Source organism: Pipra filicauda, unplaced genomic scaffold (genome assembly GCF_003945595.2).
Source record: "Pipra filicauda isolate LSUMZ 115617 unplaced genomic scaffold, ASM394559v2 scaffold31_size4109673_pilon, whole genome shotgun sequence".
NCBI classification, from domain to species: Eukaryota; Metazoa; Chordata; class Aves; order Passeriformes; family Pipridae; genus Pipra; species Pipra filicauda.
Genome location: NW_024104443.1, coordinates 1,588,964 through 1,607,719, shown reverse-complemented (window position 1 = coordinate 1,607,719; position 18,756 = coordinate 1,588,964). Strand labels below are relative to the sequence as shown.

Here is an 18,756-nt window from a genome sequence, read left to right as displayed (position 1 = left end):
TTTGTAGGAAAAATTGAATTCATAATTCATTAAGATGAGTTTGAGGTGAATTTTTCTAGCGATTTAAGATGTGAACATGCCTCCTTCCTTTACACTAGTGTATTAAAATAAAGTGGTTCATTTCAATCAGCTTCATAGATTTAAGTGCAGCCTTTGTGAACAACTGTGTATTCTGACATTGCTTTTAATTTCATTTTTCCTGCTTATAGCAATTTGATTTTTGAACTCTTTGCAAATGAGACTGTTAATCCTAATCTGTGTAATAATTTAACCTGTCTTAAACAATGTAAATTTAAAAAGACATTCCTGCTTTTTCAAAATGCTGACACTCTGTGATAAGAATGTAAATATCAAGTTCCACAGAATTTCAGGCAAGATAGCAGATGGAGATGGTAGCAGGAAGGAGGAGTGACCCCCTAGATGTTTTGCTTAAGAAAAAGAGCTTGATCATACCAGAAGGTGAATCCTCTTTTATGGTTTAACTAATGAATGAAAAACTATTTCTCTGTATCAAATCAAACAGCGAAAAGGCAAACTGCTTGTTTGGTACATAAGTAATCAAATGTCATGAAAGTGTTAAACAAAATGGTTTGCAGCTAGGGCAAACTAGTAGATGAGTAATTTGGTTTAATATAGAAGTTTTGAATTAGAAGGCATTTTAATCTTTAACTGAATTTTAAAAGTCAATTTCTTCTTACACAGGAATATGGTATTTCTAAAGCTGAGAAACTGGAGATTGCCAAAGGGTACTGCACTCCTCTAGTCAGAAAAATTCGTTCTGACCTTCAGAGAACTCAAGATGATGACACTGTAAATAAGCTTCACCCTCTGTAAGCCAGTTACTTTTTTACATGGTTACAATAATTCCTGTAAGAATTGATGTAGATATTCCATAGCTTACATATTTGAAGTGTCTTTTTAGCTCATAGTAATCAGATATTATTATTTATTTATTTATTTGTCGACAGCTTTTTTTAAAATAGGGACACATCTCATCATGTTCTAATAGCACTTTTCTTTCTTTTAAGTTACTCCAGGGGTGTTATGTCCCCGGAACGCCACGTTCGCACACGGCTCTATTTTACCAGCGAGAGTCACGTCCATTCCCTGTTATCCACCCTTCGTTATGGTGCCTTATGTGATGTGAGTTCAACACTTTCTCTCTTAAAGCTCTGAAGAAGAACCTTAAGGACTCAATCTTGCTGATAGCATAATTTTCTTAAGTGACTTTGAAATTTATCACATTTTTTGCAAATATTTGATTTCTTATTATATATGCAGAGACATGTTTCAAATTGCATTGGCTGTGTTGTGTTAGTCACAAATATATTTGGAAAGGACAGATACTTTTTTTTTCTCCTATGTTGTCACCAGTAATTCTTCCAACTCCTTTTCCTTCCAGTTATCGTTTAGGGTTTTCTTGAATTTACTTCTGGACTGGCTTGTTATTTTTGACTATTGACGTATTGTCAGGACCTCCCTACCTGACTTAAAGAATGCTTATGTAGTGCAAAGTTTCTCCTGTACAGTGAATTGTCTTACTTTTCTCTACTGTTGTAGAATACCACAAAGGGGGTGCATTATTCTCCATCTGATTGTCTTTGACACCAAGAACTAAAAAAGACAAGGTCTTCAGATTCAGAAATTACTTAACTGAGTTCTTGGAAAGGATAAATGCAGCACTACAAATCCCAGCTAGCTGCTTGTAAAATAGAGCTTGACTAACATACTAGCTTTTGAAATCACTGTATTGACATCCTTGCTTCTGGTAATGGATGACTAAACTCACTAATGGCAAAAGCCTTTTTCATCCTAGACCTCAATGAAATGCTACAACAGATACACTCCAAGTTTTAGTCTGATAAACGTTTAATTTTTCTTTACGGTGGATTACTAAATGGTTTCTTTCCTAGGGCATGAAGAAAGGTAACTATGCATTTCAGTAGTTTAGGATGTGATATATACTAGAAAGCTTCATTTACTTTGTCTGTTTGACTGTTAGCACGATACCTGGAAACAATTTCCATAATATATTTGTTAAAATGAGTTTCTTGCTAAATTAGTGATTCTCATTGTGAGAATCTTAAAATAATGCCTCTGTCTACAAGACATATCATCATTGTCAAAAGAACATGAAAGACACACTGAAATAAAATATGAAAAGTTCTCCCTTCCACTTCTCCTTCATTTGATGAGTAATTTTAAGTCACTTGGTTTTTTGGATGTATCTGCATTTTCCTTAGGTGTGATAAGCTCTGTGCTTCTGCTGTAAATTTAAAATCTCTGTAAATGGGGAAAAGGTGAAATCATCAGTCTTTTTAAAGAAAATAGCTAGGTTTTTGTGTTGATTTTTTGTTTTTGTCCCTTTATAAGGAATCAAAAGATGAACAATGGAAACGAGCTATGGATTATTTAAATGTGGTCAATGAACTCAATTACATGACACAGATTGTTATCATGCTTTATGAGGACCCAAACAAGGTATTTAAAATGGATAAGTATCTTCAGAAGTGAGTAGGGCTGAGCTATGTATTACAACATAAACCTATGTAATATTTTCCTTCAGGAACTTTCTTCGGAGGAACGTTTTCATGTAGAGCTGCACTTTAGTCCAGGAGCCAAAGGTTGTGAGGAAGATAAAAATTTACCAGCTGGATATGGATACAGACCTGCCTCCAGAGAGGTAGTAATTATGCCTTTCTTTAAAGCAAAAGTTAGTTTTTGTGGAGAAACACCTAAAATAAACACTGGAAAATAGTTAAGTAAAAAATGAAAGTGTGATCTTTTTACTTTGGTAGAAAAATGTCCAGTAAAATATAGGCAGTCCCAGTCTTTTCCATTTTGAATGGGCATTGAGGTAAAGGACACAGATAATTTGGACTGTCTAAGGCTTTGCCAGAATTTTTGCTAGAAATACAAAGTACTCTTTGTAAGAAAAGTGATATCAACATCACTGTCACATGAATGATATTCTGGCAATTGAAAGAAATTTAAGAAGGTAGTTCGGCATGCTTATGAATACAGATTGTTGAGGAAGGATTGATTTTTTCAAAGATGTATGGTCAGGTCTGTGGACTTACCACATGCTTTTTGAGAAAGGATTGAAACCAAAGCTTGGCTGGAATTCTTCTGATAGAAGAAGAAAGAAGAAACATATGTAGATTATTAAAATCTAGAGCAATTTGGTCAATTAACTGTGATTTACATCTTGTATGTTTAAAATCAGCTTGCTTTATCTTTACAAAGAGGATTTATTTAAGAGCCGCTTCTGTCTACGTGTTTCAAGGTGCACAGACAAATTGAAAATGAATTATGTGTTGTTTGTAGAATGAAGGCTCGAAGAAAACCTCTCACAGAAATGATAGTGATGAGGAGGCACATGCTCCTAAAAGAGATGAAACAGATCGATCAGTAGTGATGTTCAAGCCAATGGTATCAGACCCAATTCATATACACAGAAAATCACCCCTTCCAAGATCCAGGAAGATTGGTTCTGTTGAAGTAAGTGTTTGTGTTCCATATAATGTCTTCGACAGAAATTAACTTTTACTTGCTTTTAACAAAACAAAACGAAATGTAATGCTGCTTTTGGCTACACAGCACCAGTAGGATGCATCTCACAGAAGATTTGCTCTTGCTCTATGGGAAATCCTCCATGACAGTAATTTGTCTGAAGGAATTAAAAAAAAAAAAATTACTGTTCTGTGATGACTTTTTTTTTTTTTTTTAAGCCACTTTAGAAAAGTCAGTATTTAAAAATGAAGACTTTTTCAATCTAAACCTACATCTACGAACTAACAGACACTGCTTTCGTATTCATCATTACAAGAAAGCTGCTATTGGGAATTAAGCAGACTTTCAGGGTGAACCGTGCTGAGAGGGAACAGAGGGATTGGGGGCGGTAGGGGAGGTACAGGAGGAGAGACATGTCTTCTGCTGTGTTTGCTTTCACGTGGGGTGAAAGTGACTCCACTTATCAAGCTTTTGAAGGTAAGAAAATAAACCTGGAGCTTTTTATTAAGTAGCTGGGGTTTGTGTTTCATGAATTCGCTAGATAACATCTTGAACAGTCGAGTTTGCTGTGTTGAAGGCCATGACATTTAGATGTGCTTCACAGACATAGCTTTAATGTCACAGAGATGGGGGGATGCACGGCTGTATCACTGATACCATTTGGATGGTTGGATAGTTGAGTGGCATAGCTTCAGATGGTGCATAGTGGCACTTCTGTGATATTAATGCTAGAAGCAGACTAACAGCTTCTTATTGCCTCATTTTCAGTTGCTTAAAACCATCAGAAATGAAGATTCACATCAAAAGCTTTTTCTTTCATGTTTGTGTTGGGAATGGGCTGTTTGTATGCAGTAAAAGTATTATAGATTTGCAAGTTACTTGGTTATTGGCAGTGTGGAGAGAAAAAGATGCATGGTTCCTTTCTATAAGGATATTTGTATAACTTCACATGACTTCCATAAATTAACAGACATAATAAATGTTAATGTCTTACATTTTCTATTTCCAAGTTTTTTCATAAACAAATGCTCACAACATCAATATTTTTGATTTTTAAAAGCTGTTTTCACTATGATCATGCAAACTCCCCTCCTAGTTATGAGTTCATATACGTGCAGTTTAATAGTCTATTACTTCAAACTTCTAACCATTTTCATAAATTATGTGGAAGTTACTTTCACAAGATATCAGTAGCACAAATTGCCAAATTTTGACTATGCAGATAGTATATTTTGAGTTCTAATGTGTTTCAGCATTCTGTGCTTGTTTATTTGCGGGAAGAAATTAGCCAATTTAGAGAAAACATACACTGTGAAATATTTTTTCTTAAAAGTAAAATTGGAAGTTTCATCTGGCCTACTGAAATCTGCAAAACCAGTATTTGGAATATTTAAACCAAACGAAGTGTTTAAAAAAAAAAAAAGTCACTGCAACTTAAACTGCAACTGCCTTGACCTTTTTTGTATTTCCTGTTTTTCCCTCCTGTAAGGCAATTCTCTCTTCACCTATGTCCGTTAATTTGAAAGGACACTGTCAGGTGTGAGATTATATGGAAGTTTTAATCTGGGTTGTAGTCAGCAATATTTACAGAAGGATTTGCAACTGTAACTGAGTCACGAAAAGAAAAAAGAGCAGAGTTTTAATAGTAAAACAAGAACGTAAAGTTCATCAACATTGGAAAGCAAATTCTGTATTGCAAAAAATGTTAATGCTAATGATACAAAATGATGTAGGGTATAGGGGGGCTCTTAGCCTGACACTGTCCTCCCTTGAAGTCTTAGTCAGGTGTCCAGCATCAGCTATAGTTCAGGACTTTTTTAAGTTTGGGAAACTACTATCAGTCAGGTTGGTGCTACTACCAGTGAGTCAGCTGTAAAGTCTCAAAGGCGATTTAAAAAATGAGAGTCTTTCAGATAAGTTTATAGACTAGAAATGGAAACTATTAAGTGATAAATAGGAAAGTTTAATGTACTTAAGAGGGGAAGAACTATTAAACAGGATGTCAAGGGTAATAGATGTTCTGTTTCCAGCATGTGGAAAATTCTTATAATCATTAATCAATTATTGTTAATAAATACCTTTCTCTCATATCTAATAATTAGTATACCAGAAATTTGACTGAAGTGTTATATTAAAAGATATAGCTGGATGAAAAGAGTGGAACTGCTAACTTCCTAATATTGAATTATTACTCTTCTCTATTCGCTGTTTAATAGTTTTAAAAGTAGTATATAAAAGAGTGCAAGCAGATTGGGTTTTTCTTTTCTGTTCATTTGGCTCTGTTGAATCTAACTTTGCATGCTTTGCTGTTTTTTGCCCCCTTTCTCACTTCCAGGAAGAGAGCCCCCTGAGTGTGTCTAGCCCAGAGTGTATTGGTACCTGGCTGCATTACACCAGTGGTGTGGGTACTGGGCGTCGAAGACGCAGATCAGGGGAACAAATCACTTCTTCCCCTGTCTCCCCTAAATCACTGGCTTTCACATCCAGTATTTTTGGCTCATGGCAACAGGTTTTTAAACTTTACTTCATTAAACATTTTATGCATTCCAAGCAACAACTGTCTTTAAGGACATCTAATCCCTTGTTATGGATTATGTTTGAAGCAAAATCTTCCACTTCTTAAAATTACTTGCCGAGAATGTTTGGGGGAAAAAAAGCAAGTGCATGTTTTTCCACTGAATGTGTTACATGTTTTCATAAAAATTTGGTTTCTTTATAGGAATTGCAAATGTTACCACATTAAAAAAGACTTAGTGCAACTGCCTAATGAAAGAGATTTCTGCTTTGGTTTAGTTGTCCTTTAAGACTTTAAAACCAGCATTGCTTAATTTGGTGGTAGGTAAATTGAAAAAAAAAATTAAACATTAATAATTGCAACCAATACCATTTAAAATAATTTATTTGGTACTTCATGCTGCTATTCAAAACTTGTTTTGCATATATTATATTTTCAGTGGCCTGGTATTAACTATTGCAGGGAAAAAACTCCTAGCACTAATAATTCTTGCCTTCTGTATCCAGAGGTATCTGAAACTCCCAAAACAGTACATCATCCATTGACTTGTACAATATTTTGAAGATTGTTCTTTATACTGGGGGGTGAGGGGAAGGCAGGAAAAAAAAGAAACGCGAAATGTCTTGGAAGTACCAGTGAAGATCTAAAGATGTTCAGAATGTCAAGATATTGTTTACATGTATGACAATGGATGGTGTTCTGTTAACCATATCCTTTTTCTCTGAAAATTTTCATAATTTAATATTGAAAATTCTAAAACTATTTACATTGGAAAAGTTTATATCAGCAAAGGCTGTGAGCATCTGAAGATTACACTGATTGAACCCGTGCATGGATCAGTGATTGTATCGTGTCCTCAATAGCTTGTCTGTCTTTCCTTCCCTCCCCTCCTTTTTTCAATACAGGCGCAGTTTAGGAGAGTGCATTTGGTAAAATGAAATAAAATGTCTCAAATGTTTGTTCTCATATCGGTCTTGGTCTGTGTCCTTTCTCATTCTGAATGCTTGCTTTGCACCACTTCATTGCAAGGAACTCATATGTGAAATGGACTCCCTTCAGAAGGGGATATTGCATGATCTTTCATGTTTCCTTTACATATTTTTACTAACACTTATCATACAGCTTATTAACACGTGTCTGTCTGAAACAGGCTGCTGTATCAAGTTAAATGGATGTTTCATGCTGCTGTTCTACTTGCCCTTATTTTTCTGTTTTTTCATCCAGGTCCTATCAGAAAGCAATAGTAACTTACGAACACCACGAACTATTCTGGAACAAAAGCAGAGTGGTCTAGGTATGTGCCTACAATTGAAATTTTGTTTGATGTTATCAGCTTTTCATCTGCCTGTTCTGTGCAGTTGTATATTCTTTGAATAGCTTTTTTGTTAACAGGACCCAATAGTACTTGTTATCAGTAACATATGCTGAGTGTCTGCCTACGAACTGGACAGTTTTTCTGCAGGAAAAGTTTTTAAATAAATTACAACTGAAAATAGCAAAGTATTCGAGACTGTTCATACTACTGATTATTTACTGCTCGCAACAGGTGCACAGGACTATTTTTAATGTAAAGTAGATTTTCATTATAATGTAGTTTCTGATGGAGTTTTCGGAATTTGCAAGAATCTTTTGGATTGAAATGGCCTGCACCAGAAACTGTTAAAACACTTTTCTTGAAAATTTCTGTTTCCTGCTGCAGGCAATTGATGAAAGTGAAGGTGTTTTAACGAGGGGACTGGGATGGGGAAAAAACCTCAAGTTTCTTAATAGTACCAGGGGTTTTGCACATATTCCCTCTCCTAAAATTAATTTCTTCTTTTCAGCATTAGAATGAATCATGCTATAATTCAATGAGTTGTTTCAAATTCCCTTAATTCAAGTGGTGCTTTTCTGCTGCTTCTTTTAAACAGGCATACATATGATTCATATGCAAAAAAAATGAAATCATGCACTACTGTAAATCAGTCTTGCTTTTTTTTTCTGTGTGTTTTTTCATGGGAAAAATGAAGTGTAGAAAATGCATAAGCTATATGCATAAACTTAGAAGTAGCTTTTCCTTTCTTTGTAAAGATACGTATTTTTTGTATTATTTTTTCTGTGTCTAATCTTTCTGTGATACTTTTCTTCCTATTGTATTTTCCCTTAGTAAAATGCATACATCAGGTGCTCTTGCTTATTGAAGTCCTGTTTTTTGTTATGTGCTTGATAAAGTTAAATGACTTTTCTTTTATGTGACACAATATGGCTTGTGGAAATTGATGTATTTCTGTGTGTAGATTAAGGTATTATATTTGGTGTGAAAGGCTTTTGCCACAGACCAGGCACCAATTTTTTTTGGCTGTGATTGGTCACATATGCTAGTAATGTTTCCCCTCACTGGATTGTTAAAAGTAATGAAAGGAAGCATCACTGGATAGACAGCTGGTTTTCGACAGAAAAATCTGCTGCTACTCATCAAAAATAAAAAGATAAGCTCTGAGTGATAAACAGCTTCTCCTTTCAACTAGTAGTAAAATGTAAAGGAAAAAAATTGAAACATTTTTTTCCATTTTGTTCATTGTTGTATGTAAGTTTCATTTATGGTTGATGATTTTTATATTTTTGTCTGTGGCTTTCGATGATTAGTTTAACTCCCATTCTGATGAGTTGTAATAAAAGTACTGTCACTTGCGTGGAGCTGTGCAAAAGTCTTCTCAGGAAAGGAAGTTAAGCTAAACTTTTAGGTATTTTCAGTTTGTAACATTGTCAGTAATGGTAGCTGAAATATGAATAGAGTTATTTCCAATTTGGTTAATATTTTCTTGGGTTAGAAGGGAAATATTCCTATATTAAGTCTGTGGAAGTGCGTGAGTACTTTATTGCAGCTTATTATCTCAAAGGTTGATTTGGATGAAAGCAGTGAGCAGTATTTTTCCAGTTTATATTTGTTTCATAAATGCAGGTTTTAAAATACACAGCTTTCACATCCTCCTCCTCCTCCTCATCTTCATTTTGTTTTGTTGTTTTGTTTTGTTTACATTGATGCTAACTGGTAACTTTTTTTTACCAAAAGTGAAAACAGGACAAGAACTCACTTTGGTTAAAGCCAATCCTCTCTTTGCACATAGAGCAGAGGGTGCTGTCTCATGAGTAGAAGCACAATAAATTATGATAGTTTCAGCCTACAAGTCCCACTCTGACATTACAAGCATATTGTGAACCTGTCCAAGGCACTGCCAAAAGCTGCCTTTTGTGTGGTAAGAGCCATGTGCTTGCATGCTGCATGCATCCCCAATGTGAATGGACGAACACCTGGTTGTTGTATGTATTTTCTCTAACTCCCATCAGGGTCTCACTGTGCGGGCCTGTTTAGCACCTCAGTGCTCGGGGGTTCTTCAAGTGCACCTAACCTACAGGATTATGCTCGTACTCATCGTAAAAAGCTGACTTCTTCTGGCTTCATAGATGGTATGTGCACACTCTCGCACATGCACGCACAAACCCATGTGCCACATTGAACTTCTAAAGATTTTGGTGGAATCCTAGAATATTTTGCCTTAGTATTAATTCTGTGAGTTTCTATTCCTTCTTTATTTGCCTGTAGGTTGCTTATGTTTTAATTTGATAGCGCAGTTAATTCTTGTTTGTCTTGAATTGAACACTAGCTCACAGGCTTGTAAGGCGTGGCAGGAGATTTCAGCAAGTCCATTTTTTAAGTAAACTAAAATTTTTGGTTTGAAATTCTGTAACCATTTTAAACATTGGCTTTTATCATTGCTAATTGATCTTCAAATTAAATAAATTACTTGGAGCGTATATGAGGAATGAAAGAAATTATAAAGTAATAAGAAGTTAAATACTGATGGTGAAAATTTTAGGATTCCTAACCTTTTTTTTTGGTGGGGTTTGGATTACAAAGGAGCAGGAGATTTTCAGTTTTGGATAATCTGGGGTAGAGAAGAAACTCTCTCACTAGATTTCGAATGTAAAGATGCCAAAGCACACCTTTATAACTGAAGTGAAACTATTCACGCTGTTTTCCCCCCACTTCACTACTCAGTGTTCGACTCTAACCCAAATAACCTTGTATGCCAGAATCACCAGCTCATTCTGCTTGTTTTCATACACTTCATTACACATCTTGTAGTTACCAACAATCCAAATTTTCTTCTTTTTAACCTCTATTTAGATTTTTGCCCTTTTCCTTGATCCCCTCTGCATGCCACTCAGTTCTAATACCTTCTCATATTTTCTTTTTTTCTTCCTTCTTCCTTTCCTATTTTAAAATCTCCTTCTTTTGGTAGCTGTTACAAATTTCAGGTACCTGTTTTTCTCTTTCTCAGACACCACACGCGGTTCTGCTGTTAAAAGGTTTTCTATCTCATTTGCTCGACACCCAACCAATGGTACGTTTTGCTTTTATTTTAAAAACGAAAACAAAAACAAAAGGTTCCTTGCTTCATCCCTTTTATTTTTATTTAAAATATGGGGTGTACAGTATCATCCAACTGTCTGTTGTTCCTAACTTCAAGCACAATTCCAAATATATTTGTAATCATTAGATATCCTAAATCCCTTCTTTATCATTCATTAGTATAAATACAACATCAAAGTTCATTTCTTAGAAAAATCCTTGAAAAAAAAAGTGCTACTGTTAATCATGATCTCTGTAATAAATTATTCTCCCCAACTTCTTGTGTGATCAGACTGTATGGTACAAGATAAACACAGAATGAAATCTGATCTTATTGGACATAACACTTCTTGATAGCTGCTGCTTCTTCTTTGTCTTTCTCCTGCTGACTTGATTCCCTGAGCCTCCTGATTCTAAAACAAATCACTGAATTGACAGCTGGAGTTTATGACTATCTTCTTGAAGTGACGCTAAATTAAAAAAACTATAGCAGAAGCTTTGGTTCCATTCCTGCTAAATTGCTATGTTATCACAGGACAAAAATTTATTTTACCTTATTGTACTTCTCTGTTCATCAGATGTGCAAATTACTTAAATATTGCACTAAAAATCACAGCGAGAGAGCTGTGACTTCTTGAACAGCATTGACCTCTTGAGCTTCAAGAGTGAGACTTAACTTGTCTTCAGTTTGCAAAAAAGGTCTGGTTTAACTCACAGGACAAAGGTATGTCTTTTTCTTCCTCAGCAAAATATTTTGCATCGCCTTTTCTACACAATTAAATAGGCCCCAAATATATCCTGTTCATGAAAACTAGACTCAGTCTTCAGCATCCACCAGACCTTAACGTAGCTTTTCCAGATTTCTTAACTGCAGTTTTAAAAAGCGCGTGACTGGTGGCTGAATACATTGATGGTGATGATATTGAAATTGCAGTGGAAATCATCAGTATTTTCATGATAGATTCAAAATATAGTTGTTTAAAAACAAAGCTAAATAAAAAAAAAAAACAACCTGAGTTTTTGGCTTTGCTGAGAAACAAACCCATAGTGACTTTTTTGCACTGCGGTGCATCTTGAAGGGAAAGTGATACAGTAAGCCTGAATTAATAGCATTAAGACTGTGTTTGATCTAAAAGGCCAATTCTAGTGTCCTATTTCAAATAGGAAAGTTAGGAGTCTGTTTTTTATCTTTATACTCAAACCAAACAGTATTTCCAAAACATACACATCCAGAAAGTAGAAACTGCATTAGAGTGTCAGTGTCTAATAATATGATTACTCTCTATTCCATTTAACACTATCTTTTTGTGACTGCATTCTTTAAAAAAGGATCTAAATTGCTTGTATTGATCACACCGATTGTTCCAATTCATTTAATGCAGCAGTTTTACCACACGTCTTTGACAAGATTAATGCATGCAGTACGAGCTCCTCTGAACCCTGAGTGTATTGGAGGTTTCCAAGGGTTCTCTACTAACATACGTCCATATTGATGTTGTTTCGTCTGTCCTCTGGACTATCACTTTGATTCTCCTTGTCCCTTTCACTCTGGTTTTTTTTCTTATTTTTATGTTGTTATCACACCCTCTTAACTCATTTCAGACTACCCCCCCATCTTTAGTTCAAGGAACATGGTGAAACAAGTATCTTCTGAAAGTGCTTTACCTTATTTTCTGGGCCTCTGCAGAACACCCACACCTCTATAGGTGCTGGTCCATTTCCTCTGTGGAATTTCTAGGCTCCAGTGGTATGTGTCTGTAGTTTTTGAATCTAAGACAGCAGGGTGGCTTTTTGAGATGCTGCGTTAACCCTTTCATTGTCTTGCATTTTGATGCTTTAAGAATTAATACAGCCAAAGTTCAAAGGCTGTTCATGTACAGGAAATTGCCTTTTTAAAGGGATACTGTCGGGCTTCTTCATCATAAAATTTCAAATTTATCTATCTTAACATCCTAGAATATTTATCACAAAATATTCAAATAAAACACTGCAGATAGATTTCCAGAGTATCTTTTAAGCCATATCCCTTAGATGTAAAGTTACTACTACAACATTCTGCAGTACAACTACCTGACAGCAGAATTGTTAAAACTCAACAAAAATGTTTGGAGGGGAAATTTATGAAACAAGAAGAAACTTCCCCCCCCCCTTTTTTTTAAGGACATGGCTGTATTTTGAAATTCCTTCCTGGTTTTCTGTAACTTGCACTATGACAGTAATAGTTACTAAAAAGTTAACCTGACATTGTCCCACTTTGTTATTTGCAAATAGAAAAATAAATTCTCATGGAAATGATGGTGACTTTTCTGTCAAGGTAAAGAGAGAAATCTTACATTTCACTGTAATGCAACGAAAGGGTTTGTGCTTTGCATGCATGCAAATAGTCATTTAGGATATTAATATGTATGCCAAACATCTTAGTGCTTACACTGAAGCTTAGCTACTGCCTTTGTAGGAGAATAGAAATTAATTATATTGTGGTGCTTCTTTTGTACACAGAAACCAAGTTTTTATGAAATGCAACATTTTGTTTATAATCTAAATGAAGCTAACATGAGTACACTTCAGTTGATTGTATATTTGTAGCAATTGTCCTGGAAATTTGAGTATTGGCCAGGGTGGATCTAAAAATAAAGATATACATACAGACATTTTGGGGTTGAAACCTTGTTGAATTACTTCTCTATGCGAAGCACTAATGGGGAATGAATGGGGAACATTGCATATCACAGGAATATTGTTGCTTATTATTTTATGGGAAAGAACAGTTCACAGTCGTAATGCTATCTCTGATAAATGTGCCTTGAACTGAAATTCTAAACATTATTTCATTCACTATTGCTTCTTCATTTACTTAAAATAAATTTACTGTATTGAATTGCAAAGTTGTAGCATTACAGCTGAATGTTGAAAACACTAATGGACATATTTTCCTCTTCTGAAATGCAATTGGATGAAGAGCTGTTCATTGAGTTATCAAACTTGCATCACTTTATAGAACTGCAAATTTTTTTTAGCCAAGATGTTGAAATGCTTTTTAGTCTGCTAGTAATATGGATATGCATGGTTAGTGTATGATCAATACTAACATAGAAAAGCAAAGTCCAATAAATTTTTAGATTTTTGAGTTGCTTTACTTACCTCTTCTAATATATGAAACCTCTAGTCTTCTAAGTACTGTTTTTAAATGCATAAAGGTAGGTGTAAATCTCTCTTAGAAGGTAAAAACATGTAATCTCAAGGTACAAAAATGCTAACAGTGGTTTTCCTTTGATATTAAAGGCAACAGTTTATTTTCACAGAATACTGAAGATGATAGAACGTGAATTCTGCAAATTTCTTTCTTGGAAGATGTAGCATTTTTAGCTCTTGTCTGCTCAGTTGACAAAATAGCTATATCCTATTTTCTTGCATGAATGAGTTATCTATCTATTTAGTCATGTGCCAGGTATGAGAATGAGTAGGAGAAATACTATCTTTTCCTTTTTTTTGTAGTGATCTACTGAGTTTGTCTTCAAGGAAAATTATCTTTCATTAACTAATTTGGGAGTAGAGCACAGTTCTAATGTTTGAATAGTTTGTGTGTACACATGTACTTCATGTGTACAGGGGATTTGTATCCCATGGTATGTTACATGGTGTCTTTAGTTTAGTGCACCCTGGAAACTGGCCCATTTTGTTCCAACTCCTGTGATATTTAATTTCCATGATTTCAAGGGTCCTATCTGCATGTGCAAATGTAAAATAAATACTTTTTATCATGCATTAATACTTGTATATGCAAGAGCTTAAATCCTGTCTTATGTTTGGAAATCTCTCTTTTTTATTATTTTTCTTTTAGGTTTTGAACTGTATTCCATGGTGCCTTCTATTTGCCCTTTGGAAACTCTACATAATTCCTTGTCTCTGAAGCAGGTGGATGAATTTCTTGCCTCTGTTGCTGCTCCATCAAGGGAAAATCTACAGGAGACATGTACTGGTTTTAGTTTGTATTTATGTTAATTTTAAATTCTTAAATACTGTCTAATTTTTGCAGTGTTTTACAGCTAACAATTAAACTAAGGATGCTGCTTTTAAAGAAAATGAAAATGTACATATCTATAATTCTAAATTTTGCAGTATCCTTTTGTGGGTATGGATACTGTCATAATTCATTGTAGTAACGTCTCTGTTGAGACATTGTTGGGGTATTAAATTAAGGATTTAATGCAATCGTAGCGGGTTTATTTCCCTTACTGTTACATTGACTCCTTTGTTCTGTCCACACTGTCAGCTGAGTCACAGGTCATACTTTTTAGTGAGCATGCAGTATTTCCAGCTTTATACTGTGCTGTTGTACTGGCAGTAACCACAGCAGAGGAGTGTTGCATTTACACTTAAAAATGTGTTATTTCCTGTTTCTTTTAATATTACTTGGGGTTTCACCTGTAGAGAGCCTTGTAGTTACTGAACTTTTTGGTAGCTTGTTCTGCATGTTTGAAGTTTAAATGAGCTTGAAATGAAATACAACTAAGTTCTATCCATGTGCACATCTCTGGGAAGATGACTTCCCATTGTGATTCTGCTGCTGTGTCTTTGGAAATGGTTTAAATTAGGTCAGATTTAGGTCATCTCCATATTAGGATGCTTATAATCAATGTGTCAGGTGATTGAAAATCATTCTTCTTGAGGAAGTGTCTAAAGACTCATGTTTTGATCAGAAAACTTATACGCAGAAACAAGTACTGATACAAAACCTGTTAGGATTTTTCTTTTTTCTGTTATAGGATTTTTCCTTTTTCTTCCTGTTATTTTATGCGGTTTAGTTTTAATCAGTAGCTAAACTGATAGAATAGGCCATCTGTATCTGAGAAAGAAGATGAGCAATTTAAGAAAACTGATGCTACTGTATATGAAGTATATGAAAATTCTCAGCTATGCAAAATGCCTTGTTATGCTGGTGAGGAAGTTTGTCATCAAAATCTGTTCAGAGTTGACAATACACAAGATGAAAAAATACTTTAAAAAACCCTGGTCACACTCCTAACATATGGTTGTCACCTTTCTACAGCGGAGTGGTTGGAAATTAGACCTGATACATACGTTCTTGGCTCTCCAGCTGTTTTCCTGTGCTACTTAGAGGTTGTCTGGAGATAAATGTTTTGTGTGCATTTTTCACAGACATTTTGGACTAAATGCCTACTCAGATGCAATTTTCATAACCTATGAGAAGTAGCACTAATGCTTTCACTAATCTTCTGGCAAGGCCAGTGTTACTGAAATTCAGCTTAGCTTCCTTAGCAGCATGAACTCATTGTGTTGCTTTCTTCAATAAAAGGGAGATTTTTAGATTTGTCTTTCACTGTTGTGAAATTTTGACACCATAGTCAAAAATGGGCAGCTGAGCTGTGTGATGGTGGTGTCTTTCTCTGGACAGATACACAGTCCTATGGCTGCTGCTTTTGATGTTTGGCTTGGATGAGAGTATTTTTGTTGTTAAATGATGTGTATATTCTTTTTTTCTCACCATTTCAGCTTCTCCAACTTACATGATGCCACTTTCAGGAAGAAAAATTTCTTTAAATACATATACCCCTGCAAAAATTCAACCAACTCCACTTGAAACTTTGCCTGAAAGGCTAGCAATAGAGAAACCAACCTTATGTAAGTAACCTCTGTCAGAGGCAGAATGACTACCTTGATTCTTTCCAGAATGATTTTGTAGGGCAGCTATTTCTTAAGATTCCCTGTCTGTGTAAGTGGGATCATTTTGTGGATCAGCAAGAACTCAATAGCATTGCACAAATAGTTTTAGCAGTAAAACTGTTATTACTTACTTTCCCTTATCCTCTAAATTGTTTCAGTTTCTTTGGGCTGAAAATTCATGGGGTTTTGTTTTGAAGTAGACATCATTTCCAACTATCTCCAAGTAAAACAAAGGAATTTATTTATTTAAATGGCAGAATTTCTAGAATGTTTTCTGAACATTTACTGAAGAGCTCTGTAACCAGGTACTGACTGAAGCTGCCAATAACACAATAATGCATTCAATCATTAGTATGTTTAGTCTGAACTGTTGGCCAGCTATACTATCTGCTTTTGGTTGTGCTATTTAGAGAATTCCATGTGGGTTTCTGATTTAATTAGCTAATGCAGCTTGTTTGTGTTTCTGTGCTAGGTAATACACATTTTTGTTGCTTTTGATGCTTTTTAGCATGAATATTAAACATAAAACCTGGTGCTTTTTTTTCCTCTCTGTCTGCACAGCTACCCCTGGATCTCCTGTTAATGCATCTGATGTTAAGCTATCTCTTGAAGAGGCCTCACTAGAGGTAGAACTTGGTGGTGAGACTCTTTCCGAGAAGAAATGATCAGACAAAACTGGAAACAACTTCTTAAATGTTCACTTTAGTGTGAGTTCAGCTAACTTACTGAGCTTTTAAAAGCCATTCATGTCTGCAGCTCATAGTGCACTTAAGAATCTTAAGTTTATTTGTGGTTAACTAGTGTGCACACTACATGTTTAGATCAAGTGTCTTTTCTCATTCTCTAAATTATTTCAGGAAATATATTTATCAGTTTGATGAACTGCACACCTTTAATGGAAAAGCTGCACATGAACTTTTTCTGTGTCTTTAAATATCTACTGTAAACCTGTACAAAAAGAAAGTGGTATGTGCTACAGTGGCTCTGTTTACGTCACTGTAATGCATTTTCTGTTGTCATCATAAACTTCTATATTCAGGACTTTAAAATCTGTGAATTTCTTCTGTAGGCTGAAATGTAACACACATCTTGACCTTTTTTTAATTTAACTACATTTCCAAAGATATCTCTTCTGCCTGGTTTGAAGGCAAGCAGATATTTCTGCATTTTAATTATTTTATATCATATATGCTGCAATAATTAGGCATGATGGAGTGAGTTAATGTATCAGCACTTTTGACTACTCTCATTTTTTTTCTGTGTTTACGTCAGACCTGTAACATTCAAATACACCTTCTCTTTTTATTATTTAGTATACATGTTTGTATACGGGTACCTGTACCTCATCATCCAGCAGATAAAACTGTCTTCTATGTGCTTTTATCAAAACCTTCTTTTGTTTACTAAAAAAGACAGTTTTATGTTCTTTGCCATATGTTTCTACAAAAAGGTGATATTAAAAAGCAGATTTTGTAGAATGAGAAATGGCTACAGTTGTTATGCTGGTAGGTTTATTCTAAAAATTGTAAATATTCCATCTATGCTTTATTGTCATCCCTTCAGAGTAGAGAGAGGCTTTGGACTACCAGAAATCAGTGCAAACTGTTGTAAAATACTCAGGATTCATCACTGCCTGGGGATTTTCATACCTCTCTTCTTCCAGTCTAGGTGGTTGAGAGCAGATCTCATTAAAAAAAAAAAAAAAAAGATTTTATAAGAGATGTTAGAAGTGGAACATGGAGTTATGGGGTTATATAGAATAATCATCCAGTCTAAGCAACTCTTTCTGTGGCATGAAAAATTACTGAATTGTAATTATCCCAAATGTACGAAACTACTGTCCACTTTTTTAAGTTCAAGTGGCTGAGTAGTAAGAACTATGAGTTAGGTAATTCTTTCATGTTTAAGTTGCAGAAGACATAGCTTATGAGTAATATGTTTAAGTAGGGCTCTTCCTTTTCTCCAGAGCCAGTGCAACTATAATTACATTCACTTTGCCACAGGGTCTGTTTTCAGTGTTTACCATATGTGTAATGGCTTCTGCAGACTAATGCTAACAATGCTGGTTAATTACCAAAAATATGAAGGTTTTCACAGCTATATACTTCAAACATTTCATTTTCTGTAGTGTAATTGTGTTATTGACAGTGTTCGTCTTGCACACAACTGAATGTACACTTGTTTACCATTAAAAAAAAAAAAAGTTAAAATTTAAGTATGCCTATCATTCCAGTCAACCAAAGCTGTGGCATAAGTTTTTTTATGTGCTCCTGAATAAAAAAACAAGGTCACTGGCAACTTCTCTCCATTGTGGTTTTTTTTAAAGTGCTGTGAAATATAGTGGGTAGTTGATGCAGTAGTCTCAGTGGAAAACAATTTGCAGATAAGCCATTAATTTACAAATAAGCCAAAATTTCTCTTGGTGGTAAAGGACGTGACTCAGAAATGACAATATCATTTTATGATGAAATCAATCCTTAAATAGCTAAACAGTAGTCCAACATTCTGCAGGATGTCTTCATGTTCCAGAATGGTAACATCAAACACAGAACCACAGGGAGGGAGGGCTCTTCTACTTCGTAGTGGTGCACTTAAAATAGGGCAGAACATGGACTCAGCAGATTTCAATGTGTTTTTAGACCAGTTCCTT

At 35.0% G+C, this 18,756-nt stretch overlaps 1 protein-coding gene across 12 annotated transcripts in view; it reads left to right on the top strand.

Annotated features, from left to right (window-relative positions):
- PPIP5K2 (diphosphoinositol pentakisphosphate kinase 2) overlaps positions 1-18,404 on the top strand; it is a 47,589-nt gene extending 29,185 nt beyond the window's left edge. For 2 of the 12 annotated variants that reach the window (XM_039383695.1, XM_039383696.1), the window contains exons 20-32: positions 703-830; positions 1,029-1,143; positions 2,374-2,481; positions 2,567-2,683; positions 3,328-3,501; positions 5,849-6,022; positions 6,934-6,957; positions 7,253-7,322; positions 9,356-9,475; positions 10,351-10,413; positions 14,263-14,394; positions 15,936-16,064; positions 16,668-18,404. In XM_039383695.1, the coding sequence (XP_039239629.1) occupies positions 703-830; positions 1,029-1,143; positions 2,374-2,481; positions 2,567-2,683; positions 3,328-3,501; positions 5,849-6,022; positions 6,934-6,957; positions 7,253-7,322; positions 9,356-9,475; positions 10,351-10,413; positions 14,263-14,394; positions 15,936-16,064; positions 16,668-16,771 (1,458 nt within the window). In that variant the 3' untranslated portion in view covers positions 16,772-18,404. Of the gene's footprint in view, positions 1-702; positions 831-1,028; positions 1,144-2,373; positions 2,482-2,566; positions 2,684-3,327; positions 3,502-5,848; positions 6,023-6,933; positions 6,958-7,252; positions 7,323-9,355; positions 9,476-10,350; positions 10,414-10,999; positions 14,240-14,262; positions 14,395-15,935; positions 16,065-16,667 lie in introns of those variants that run through there. The other 10 variants (XM_027731954.2, XM_039383697.1, XM_039383700.1 and 7 more) reach the window with 10 other exon arrangements.
- The last annotated feature ends 352 nt before the right edge of the window (positions 18,405-18,756 follow it).